The sequence below is a fragment of the Halyomorpha halys genome, unplaced genomic scaffold, assembly GCF_000696795.3.
Source record: "Halyomorpha halys isolate HHAL.00 unplaced genomic scaffold, Hhal_1.1 Scaffold478.1, whole genome shotgun sequence".
Taxonomy (NCBI): domain Eukaryota; kingdom Metazoa; phylum Arthropoda; class Insecta; order Hemiptera; family Pentatomidae; genus Halyomorpha; species Halyomorpha halys.
The window spans coordinates 1,104,617-1,116,326 of record NW_027114329.1 but is presented as its reverse complement, the minus strand read 5'-3'; the positions used below and the strand labels follow the sequence as shown (position 1 = coordinate 1,116,326).

General features: G+C 31.2%; 1 protein-coding gene across 2 annotated transcripts in view; it reads left to right on the top strand.

Annotated features, from left to right (window-relative positions):
* Positions 1 to 11,710, top strand: part of LOC106683327 (FAST kinase domain-containing protein 4) — a 30,349-nt gene that overhangs the window by 7,071 nt on the left and 11,568 nt on the right. For both annotated transcript variants that reach the window (XM_014424714.2, XM_067051523.1), the window contains exons 6-10: positions 431 to 555; positions 2,187 to 2,337; positions 2,435 to 2,503; positions 6,339 to 6,497; positions 8,690 to 8,789. In XM_014424714.2, coding sequence (XP_014280200.1) covers positions 431 to 555; positions 2,187 to 2,337; positions 2,435 to 2,503; positions 6,339 to 6,497; positions 8,690 to 8,789 — 604 coding nt within the window. The remainder of the gene's footprint in view (positions 1 to 430; positions 556 to 2,186; positions 2,338 to 2,434; positions 2,504 to 6,338; positions 6,498 to 8,689; positions 8,790 to 11,710) is intronic.

Sequence of the window (11,710 nt, the reverse complement as noted above, 5' to 3'; positions counted from 1 at the left end):
GTCAGCAAAGAACAACATAAATAAACAAAAAAATATTTATTTATGCCTAAACAAATAAATATTTTTTTGTTTATTTATGTTGTTCTTTGCTTACCGCACTCCCCGACCATCTTCTCCAATCAACAACTGTTTATTATTCATCATAGCATGATCGGTTGTCTTCTTTAATATTCTCTAAACTTAAAACAAGATTTTTATTCATTTTTATAAAAAAAACTTTTAAACTTAAGAAAAGTGAAACTACAGGTTTTTTTTTCTAAACCTTTGACCAATCATGGTCAAAAAATATAAAACAAGTATTGATTAAAACATATTATTTTTGTTGTTATAGTCATTCTTTCTTTAAAGAAGGTGGCTCTATAATTTATTTTAGTTTTAAAAAAGTATTTATATCTAATTATTCCCTTATGAAGAATTTATGAATTGATAGAATTCCTTGAAGTGCTGTGTGATTGGGCGCTGACGAAAAAAGATCTTTGTAGGTGTCAAGACTTAGTCTCACTACTCTTATGTCTATCTAGTGTGAGGCATATTCCAAACCAGGAACTTCTTACGGTAAAATTTAACAATAATTTTTTATATTACATATTTTTTGATCCAATTGGATTGTGATTATGTATATACATTTATGTTCACTTATCATAATTAGTATTATTTATATCTTACTAACTTATCCATTTGTATGAATTAATGAACTAATCATAAAATCAGGAGCCTTAAAATAATAAAATAGACAATAAAAGGAGAGATCAAAAAGTTCAAAACTAAATTTAATAACACCAGTGACCATTGCAATCTAATAATTACATAAAGAATTTAGTTCTGTCGGGTTCTCTAATGTCCAGTGTCCTCATTAACCTGGGATCTAATAATAAAGGAAGAATGACCTCTTTGAAACAGAGTATTAACTTCCTAATCATTTTAGTTTCCCAGAAATCGTTGACTCTTTGAATAATTTCATATTGCAAATTTCTAGGAGTTCACACTACAAAATACCACGAGTTCCTACCCTTAATTTGCAGCTGACTCTGTACTTGAAAATAATAATCATTGTTTTCTTTTTTCAGTTTCATAGTATTTTTATCACTTTACATTTTTTTTTAAATTCTTCCTTAAGCCTCTCTAATTGTCATTTTTTTTGGCAGATTTTGGACACAACTTCAATTCAACCTATAATCGCATTCTGTAAGTCTAACATGCAGGTTGAAAATCGGGATGGAAAACTATTTGTTTTATTTTCAAGTTGGCTATTATTTGGTAAAGGTTCTACTAATTTGTCACTGCAGTTAAGTTATCACCTGTGTTCCTTTTAATCAATCTGGATTACTAAGTACTTATTATGAACCTCGACTACCTGCTCTTGCAAAGCCTCATATCAGTTATAGACATTTCCTGTGGTGATGAAGTGAGGACAGATGTTGAGGAGCTGTCTTTACATCTGCATGAGATCTGATTCTAACAATTTCAAACTCTTGACTTTTAATAATTGCTTCTGCTTGATGATAGGTCATTTTATCATGTACTCTGGTTTTTCAGATTTTTTCCCCTTTCATATACTGAGTATTTATTAATAAATGCTGGATGGTCACAAGTGCAGTTGGACAATTATAACAATTATCATTATTGGGAGAATTTTTTCCACATTTACCACAGTTAGTTATATTGGCAATGTTTACTGGTGTGTGTGTGTGGGTGCATGCCTGCATGTGTGTGTGTGATTATATCATGAAAAACTAAGAAAGAAACTATGAAAGAAATTGCTTTGGACAGAAAATATAAGACTTACTTTTCAGGGAGATCACACTTCTTGAATGTCAAAATCAGTAAATGAGTAGCTTTTTTTTTCATTTTTTTTTTATAAATAAAACAACACCCTGATTTTCAAGTTCTGAAACCAATTCAGTAACTTTGGGACATGAGCAACCGCACATGAAAACTTGAATGTAGTTGATGGTTTTCAGTCTCTTAAATAATATCTTTTTAAGCTGATCCTTGCTAGGTATAATGGCCGCTACTTCTACAGTGTTGATCTCTTTTTAACAAGGATGTTTGATAAATAGCCATACATGTATATAATTAAATATGCAAATAGCAATAATGTGTAATGGTATTTTTATTGCTTCTACGATTTTTGATATTTAAACTCTCATTTAATTGATAATTTTACTTTGAATCTTTTGTGATAGATTCTCTCACAGATTAAGGAAGGTGACTTACCATCTTCATCGACTTGGTTAGATGTTGTGTGGTCCCTTGCAGTACTAAATGTTGTAACAGAAGCTCAACTCTCTTCTGTTCTGAACTCCAAATTTGTCGATAGATTAACTTCATCAGCCCGTAAATATATATATTTATTATTTTTATGTTCATATAATTTGTGCATATACATTCCTTGTATTTTATGGTGATAACAATTATTTAAAAACAATTTCAGCTGGTTTATCTTGGAAAAGAAAGTTGTTGAACCTGAATGGAGTGGCCAAATGGACTAAAGGTTATAAAGGTCTGTTATTATTTTATCTGTTTTTTTATTTGGTTTTTTCACCCATAAACATTTCTTGGTATGATTAGTTAATCTGATAAATATGTTAAATTTTTTTCTGTTATAAAAATAATCCTTCTATGTTATAAATGTTGACTTTTATGTTAGTGTAATACAAAAAAGTTTAATTTGTAATGCAGTTGAACTTTGCTAATCGGGCTTGACCATCCTATGGCTCTACTTAGCACTCAATAGGTCTGAAACTCCAGGATATCTAACCTGTGAGTTAGCTATGATAAAGAACGGGAATAAGGACTGGGAGACAAGATTTAACCAATTTAATAGGAATGTTGTTCTGTCCACAATTGCTGCTGTGGGATCTTTGAATGGTGGTTAGTAGTTCATCGTAGGATACGTGAGAAAAAAAGGAATCAGGAGAGGGCCTGATAAATGTGAAAGGATTTAGCATGTTAAACTGCTGGGGCAACATAATTGGGTTGTATTACAGAGTTGTTTAAAATACATATAATCTGCAAACAAGTGAATCCGACAAAATTTCCATCTAGATGCTTCTCTTAATTCTATGATTTCCTTTACTTCCAGGGTAAGCCATGGCGCAGTTGGATGGCATAAGGTTCAGGTTTTGAGAGGAGCATGGATGTCTAATATGGATTGCAAATGTGAAGTGAGGTTGGAAACCATAGGATTGATGGAATTATAGGAGTATCTAATGTCTCACTAGACAGAATCAAGGTCAGGTTGGAGGGATTCATAGGAAAGGAGGTCCAAACTACAATATGATATGATTTTAGGAGTAAAGGATTTGACTGGTAGGTCGTATCATATTTGGACTGTGATGGACTCAAATCATGAAATGAGAGAAAGGGAATGCGGTGTGGGGAAGAGGAAAGGATTTTTATAGGAGAGTCAAAAATAAAAAAGTCTAATCAGGTTTCAGATGACTATGTGTGATGTGTAGGATTTTCACCTTGAGTCTAACATGCACTTATAACCCGGCACCACCTCCAATGTGATTGGATCTGTTATGGCTAAAGAAAGCGTAATTGGGAATAGAAACTTGTGAGGAAGGAATAAAGGGTTTAAGCTATGTTTCGGATACTGCTATTATTTAGTAAAAATTATAGAGGAAATACTGTTTGAATTCATCAAAGTGGGCAATAAAGGATTGTGCATTAACTTGACAGGAGCTGAGGACATCAGTCATAACTGTGGGGTGGGAAATAGAAAAGTAAGTAAAAGGATAAAGGTTGAGGGATAGAGAGTAAAATTTTCTTATGTAGTGTTACAATTAGATAGAATGTAACAAACAATGGTAAGAAATTGAAAGGAATTTGTTACTGGAGTTTTTGTAATTTGAAAAAAAATTGTTAATAAAAATTAAGGTATAAGAAAGTAAAAAAAAAAAGAAATGTAAATAGAGAAAAAATGACTAAATAAAAAAATATTCTTTATGTGTTATATTAAAATTGTAGATAAAAAATGAGAATAAATATAAATAAAATATCTTTTACACAGAAATATAAAATGTTAATAATATTGTGGTAACTTGATTACCAAATTCAGCTGAAGATGTCCAAATCGTTAGTCTTGCCTATTATGACCTCTGGATATATTTACATGAACTGCCTAAAGTCTAGAGCATTTTAGATGAGTTTGGCAATGGGTAAAGGGAGGAAGCGCAGTGACAAACATTCTCCCATCACCTTCCCATTCCTTTGTCTTTTCTCCACTTGATCTTTTCCAACATCCACTTCTGACTGTGCGGAGCATCCATAGTATTTTTTTCCCCTCCCAAATCCTGTACAGTTTTAGATAGTCAGAAGTGGTTGTTGGGACAGACTTACTCAGTTGACTTGACTACATTTTAATTCCTAACCTTTCTTTTCCTCTTCCTGACCTTTCTGCAACTTTACTATCAGAAATTCCTCTTATCAGTTTTTCAAAACTATTTTTTATTAATATCCTAAGATTATAAGTTTACCATGTCAAGTAAACTGGGTAGAGGGCAAACTTTCCATTTTCAATCCAAAAAAAGTAACCAATCATTTTCAAACCAAAACATATTTAAATTCATGAAAACAGAGGCTGAGAGTGATCCAATCCACGTTTCCTCTGTTATGAAAAGATTTTTCCTAGGTTAATGTTGTCTCACACTTTGAGAACGTTATAAAAGAGAGTGAAGACCAAAAATGTAGGAAATAACATTTTTTTTAATTTGTTGGTTTTATTAATTTACCAGAGCATTTTTATGAAATAAAGTTTTGTATTGACAAATTTAGGGCCCAGAAAAGTAAAAAGGTCCAGGGATAAAAATTATATGTATTGACAATGCAAAAAGTAGAATTTAAAGTTCTTTTGAAAATTATTCAATTATTATTTTGTTCCCTTGAAAATTATTTAAACATAATTAACAATTTCATAGTTTTGATAATTAACTGAAGGAGATAAAAGGAAAATGTTTGTCCAGGTTGAAAGCACATTTCTGGAAGTAAGAGTAGTGATATACTTATTATATACCCTTGGATAGCCAGAGATTTTAGAAAAAATAATATTTAACTTAAATAAAAGGTCTGTGTTGACATGACAAGAGTTCTAACTGGTGGGTGCATGCATAGTGCGGTTTTATGTTTAGCCAGTCTGATAATGTTATCATTTCACCATTGTTATTAAATAAATAGTTTGTTAATTTTACTTAACCTATACATGATCCTTTCAGTTGACAGGAAGATTGACTTCATTAAAACCATTCTTAGTATTTTAAATATTGATTCTATAACCATTTAGCATTGGATAACTGGAATGTAAATTTTAACTAACTGATATATTTCTATACTTCTTCATAAGAAAAGTGTTAAAATTTTACTAAAAGTACTTTACTGAAACTGTAGGAATTAGAGTTAGTCAATCTGTCAACTGAAATCCTCTTTTGGAAGGTTCCTATGGGAACGTATTGTCACAGTGAATAATACATAGTGTCTCAAAGGATCAATGCAGCTGGAAGAATATTTAGTTTACTTCGAAGGGGTTTCCTGGGCAAAAGGGAGGTGACAAGGAAAACTAAAATAATGATCTACAAATCGACATTCCTCCCTATTCTTTCCTATGCTTCCGAATCGTGGACCCTCACTTCGAAACACAAGAGTCAGATCCAATCCATGGAGATGCGGTACCTTCGTAAGGTGGAAGGAAGGACACAACGAGATAGAGTACAGTACCATTCGGACTAACCTTGGAGTCAAACTGGCTGAGAGTATCCTTGAGGGGCACAAGCTAAGATGGTTCTGACACCTCCTTCGGATGGACCAGGAAAGAACTGCCAGAAAGACATATGAGGCTCGTGTGGAGGGAAGAAGGCCAATAGGAAGACCACGTATTTCCTGGGAGGAGAGTGTTAAGGAGGCGGGATATGGACTGGAGTAGGAGAAGGGAGATGGTCCAAGAGCGAGATATTTGGTCCAGACTCTCCAAAATGTAACCCCACACTGCACAAGCGGTAAAGGGGATAAAATGATTATGGTGATGAATAATACATAAATATTTGCTCTGGAACGAGTGAGGATTAATTTAAATTCAAAGTAGAGTGTTAAGGGAAAGTTGTGTGCTGCATGCGCCGCACTAGATTTTTTTTTTAGCTAATATATATATTTTAATTTTATATGCAAACATTTTTCTTTAATTAAATTAAAGGTCATTTTATTGAATATACATAATTTTTTTTTTAGTTAAAATTCAATATATTAGTGTTCAATTATATAAGAAAATAGTTTTCTTAGTTGAATTTTTATTGTTCATCAACTATAATATTAGTAACTCACTATGATGTTTATATTTACAGGTTCTCTGCTCAGTGAAGACAGTAATTTAGAAACTACAGTGACTAAGTCCAAAGATAAGCAGCAGCTGATTGTCTCCCTTCTTGACTCGCTCTCAAACCTTTTTCCTTCCTCCAACTACTTCAAATCTTGTGTTGATACAGGAATGGGGTTTTTAATTGGTAATATTTTGATTATTTTACATCAGGATTTTATTGATTACTATATCAGTATTATTGCATTTTAAACAAATATTTTTTTAGTTTTATAAATAGTGTCTACCATTCCTTTTTTATAACTAAAGTTTCACATTATTATATGAAATTTAAATTTGATTTAAAATTTAACAATTCGATAATCTTAAAGTTTGTTCCTGATTAAATCTACAAATAGTTGACCATATACAGTTAGTAAAAAATGTCAGCATACACTTGTTAATTTTTATTAATCAAAAAAATGGGTTAAAAGCAAAAGAGAAAAACAGATAAAACCATTTTTTTTTCTTTTAAATACAGGCCTTTTGATTAATTTGGTACATTTTTAAAGTTGTTTAAAAATTATACAAACAACAGAAAATAGTGTAGAAAAAGTAACAATACATTTCCGCCAAAAAAGTCTGCATATGCGGCATATATACATTATATAACAAAATAATTATCAACGCAAATAATTGTCTAATGATCTGTGGGACCTCCTTTATTTTTGATTACCTCTCTCAGACGATTATTCATTGTGCTAACTTTTTTTAACTTTAAGTAGGATCCATTTTCAACCACTCCTCCTTAAGGGCCTCTGAGAGTTGCCATATAATTTTTATTTCGTAATGCCTCAGCCTCATTTTAAGATCCTGCCTGAGGTGCTCTATGGGATTAAGGTCAGGCGATTGTGGTGGTGTTCTTAACTGACTTGGAGCATTGTAGAACAACCATTCTTTGACTTTGAGGTGTTACTCCAATGTTGTAATCCCACAATAAATTAGTAGCTAATGTAGGAGCACTTATTTTAGGGTTTTCATGAACACTTCTAAAAATAGGACGCTCATGATAACGCTGAAGCTTTTTGGCCGCTCTGATCTAGGCCTACTTGCAATGCAACCTTATGTATCATAATTTCCAATAACAGTCTGAACCGTTGGAACACTTTTATTAACAACTTTCGCATAATGATTTCCCTGCGGTTTTATGAACAACAAATAACTGCCTAATCTCTCGAGAAATTTCCATTTTGAGCAGTTTTTTCACTTGACTTGGATTCTAACTGATTCGTTTAGGAAATAAAACCACAGAAAACCTATATGAATGTAAAAAAATCAAATGTTTGTTTACATTCAAAGGATTAAAGTATATTGGGGTATAACTAAGCCAGGTTGTTATGTGGATACACTTTGTATACACTTGTATCAAGTGTTTCAAGCTCAGGACTTCTTGTTGGCCACTAGAAGTTATAGATACCTATGATGTTCAAGTAGATCAAATGTTCATATTGTTTTTGTATTTGGTTGAACTTTATCATTTATAAGAAACGTTTATGAATTAACATAATCTCCCTAAGTATATTCTCTTCTCCCCCCTCCCCACCTAGTTTGTTACCATCTTGCTAACCTATCTCATATGAAACTACATCCCAGAACATCATCCTTACACTTCTGTTTCAATCATACACTCCTGGCTGAATCTTTTTGAAGAGTTCATAACCATTTGTACTGTTAAGGAATCAATGGTAGTTTATCAGTGAGTAATTTAATCTATTCCTCAACAGTCCAGGATTAGTGTTGCCTTGCTAATCTTATTCTGTTTATAGGATAGTAGGGATTCAGAATAGGCCTTTCACTGATCTTTTGAATTGATGTTTGAATCTCCCAGTCTTCTGTTTATAGTTGAATCTGAGATCAATACTCCCTCCTTCCCGACACCAGAAATCATGTTTTTAATTTCAAAAGCTTGCATTTCAATATAACAGACGTCTAAAGAAGTGCTGATTTTGTGGCTTTCTGAGTTCATTCTTCTTGACACCCAGACCATATTATTTCTAAATCTTTTATATATTTGTAATCAGGATCAATAGTGTTAGACTTTTTTTTTTAGGCTAGATCTATTTTTTACTCATAAGTGATTATTTTATGAAGTAAATAGAGTAAGTAAAAGTCAAAAGCAATAAATAAATCGAGAAGTAGAGGTGATAACTTTTTTTTTATATATAGACAGGTTAATTCATCAATCCGTAATCCTGGTGTTTAGATTTGTTAAAATTCCATTTTATTTTCTAATCAACCTAGTATAATTGACTTTCACTTTCTTTGAAGCAATTGTTGTAGTTTTTTTTAAATAAAATAAATTTACTAATAATTATATTTAATTGATTGGTTTCCTTACAGATGCCGAATGTATAGTCGATTCAAAAATGAATCCATTTCCACTCATAGATAAGAAAACTGGTCAAGCCATAGATGAAAATAAATCTACAAAGAAGAATAGGTATTTCTTTTTACATTTAACTATTATCTAACCCTATTTTAAATTATTCTTATATCCAAAGAAAAATCTAATTTTATTCTTCTTTTTTTTTAATCAAAGGTATGTTTTGCTATTTTTGTTCTAATGTTGTCCAAATAGACTCATGGCTAAGATATCAATTAAGAATGTAAGAATAGTTATAGGAGCACTAACAGCTCCTAAATTTCAAATGTTCCTCAAAGCTGTTCAATATTAGCTTTGAGAGCACTCTTATCAGAAATTTAATAATTGTCATCCTGAAGGAGGTCTGAAATTCGGGCCCAAATGGTGTTTTAAATTGGATTAGGTATAATATATCTTTGACCTGAGATGAACTAATGGAGGTTATGATCAGAGTGTGTCGGTCTTGTGTACATTCAAAATGAATCTGATCCATTCTGTTTTAAGTAAGTGATGAGCCTTGATATAGTTCTGCTGCTTGAGTATGTCAGTTTAAATGTAATGATCATTATGCTATTATATTTCAGTCTGTCAAAAACATTGTCCTGAATAAGAAAATAAACAAATTTCAAGTTGTAGGATTTAGGATTTTCCTTCTATAAAAATATCATGATATATAAATACCCTTAGAATATTTAAATTATGAAGAATATTAATACCTTTTTTAAAAGTACATACATTTTTTTTTAAAAAGTATTAGATTATGATATTAACTCATTAGCGCCTGAATTATTTTTTCTCTAAACTTTTATAAAATTTTTTGATTTATTGGATCTATTTCCTTTTAAAATAATATTAAAAAAAATTTTGTTTTCAACTCTTCTGGTTTTCAAAATTTTTCCTGTTACCATATGTTAACGCTAGGTGCGATTGTGCTGTGAATTGTGAATAATTTGTTGTTTGTTCTACGTATATCTGCTGCAATAACTTATTGAGTTAAATTTTTCTATTTCAAATATTTACTTTATTTTCCACTTTATTTGTGAAATTCATAAAAATAAATGTAATATATCCAGGTAAAAAGAGAAATAAAAATAAAAACTTTTTTTTAGATATTTACCGTTTTATTTATATTTCAAAAAGTAAATCACCTTATTTATAAAAATCCATAATCTTAAAATTAATCACCTTTTGCTTGATCTGGTTTAGAATGGCTTAGAACAGGAAATACATAAGCCGACATTACATGTATCGCACATTGTTATTCCTGAGCAATTATGGTTCTCTCCAGTACATCTCTTCCTTTTCTTGCCTTCACTATAGATTGATTACAAGATGGATGCCTTGATACCTTATGATACCTGACACTAAAGTCGAAGCCAAGTAGTCGAAAATACTACGTTATGGGAAGTTTGGATAAAATTAGATATATAATTATAATTTAATTGTGTAAATACGTTTCATGAAAAAACTAATTTTTAAAGGGAGGTGAGTAATAAAATTAACTAATAAAAACTACTTACACAAATTTGAGTTTGTTAAACTGTTTCTTGTCAATGTCCTTGTAGTTTACAATCTCATGACCACAAGAATAAATAAAAGCTCCTCAAACGCCTAGCGTTTCTGTACAGTAACAGCGTTTTTTTTTTTTTTTTGTTTTTTATAAAACCGGCCAAGAAGCACCGCGGCCTCAGAGGGCCTATTGTACGCCATCCCTCCTCTGCTCAAAACAGGCCAATTGGCAACAGCGTTGTTTAAAACTATAGAGAAGGCCTCATCAAATGAATCACGAAAAAATTACAGTCACTTATGAAAAACATTTAACAATCTATTGTTGAAAAGATTTTGAGCAAATTAGAACATTACTATTATTTATACACTTACTTGTCCAGAGAGATAGGTAGTGTGGCGATGTCAGAATAACACGTAAACAATATTAAGTTGCACAGTAATACAAACAGACAAATTAACCTTATTGATACTAGGTTAAAGAGGAGGTTTCATAGCACCCTACCATCCAATTGTTGACCCAAAATGACTTATGATGCAGTAGCAATTAATTTGTAAACATCACACTAGTTTTGTTACCGAACAGTAACGCAAGGCGCTAATGGGTTATAAAAGTACAGCCCATAGCTTATAATATTTTTCAAAATATCATCATATACAATTAATGTGTGTAACATTTATTCAATAATGGATAATGATAGGTTCATGCCCGAATTATCTCTGAAATTTATTTGAAAAAACAAAAGAAACAATTATCAAAATCATAAAATAACATTTCTTAATTCATTCAACTTCACAAAATAATTTTGAGAATAATTCCCAACTTCAGAAAGAAGTTGTATATCTCCCATCACTTCACAAAGATTTGATATATCTCCCATCAGTTCTCAAAGAAGTTGTATGTCTCAAATATTTTATTAAATCAGCAAGTTTTATTATTGTTATCCATACACCTTCTAGGGACCACACACATCTACAAGGGACCACGCATACCTATAGGGATTATGAAGTTTATGTTATTTATTATGATTGGTTCAGTAGCTTTCCTGGTTCGTGGTTACTAACAAAAAATGAGAAGGAAGATCTTTTATGTGATATAATGGTGGATAACAATAATATAAAATTATTAGAATTGAACAATTATTTATACATTGATTATGATTTTTCATTTTCATCATATTAACATTAGAACGTGCAACTTTCATATTATAAGTTTGTTTTTTCCTCTTTCACTGAAAGTTCAAGCCATTTCTTCTCCACTTGTCGGCCATTATTCCAAATTGTAGTAGTATTGAATAGGATTCTGATCGATTCATAGATTTATTATTTAGTAAAATATACTTTCAATTCATAATGCTTTGGTTTTTTTCAGTATGTATTTCAACACTTTTTCTATCTTCACTGTTTATAATTATGTGTTTAAGTTTGAGTATTGGTATTGGTGCATCCAATGCTGAAGGGATATGTATTTTTGTGGATCATTGTTGTAATTC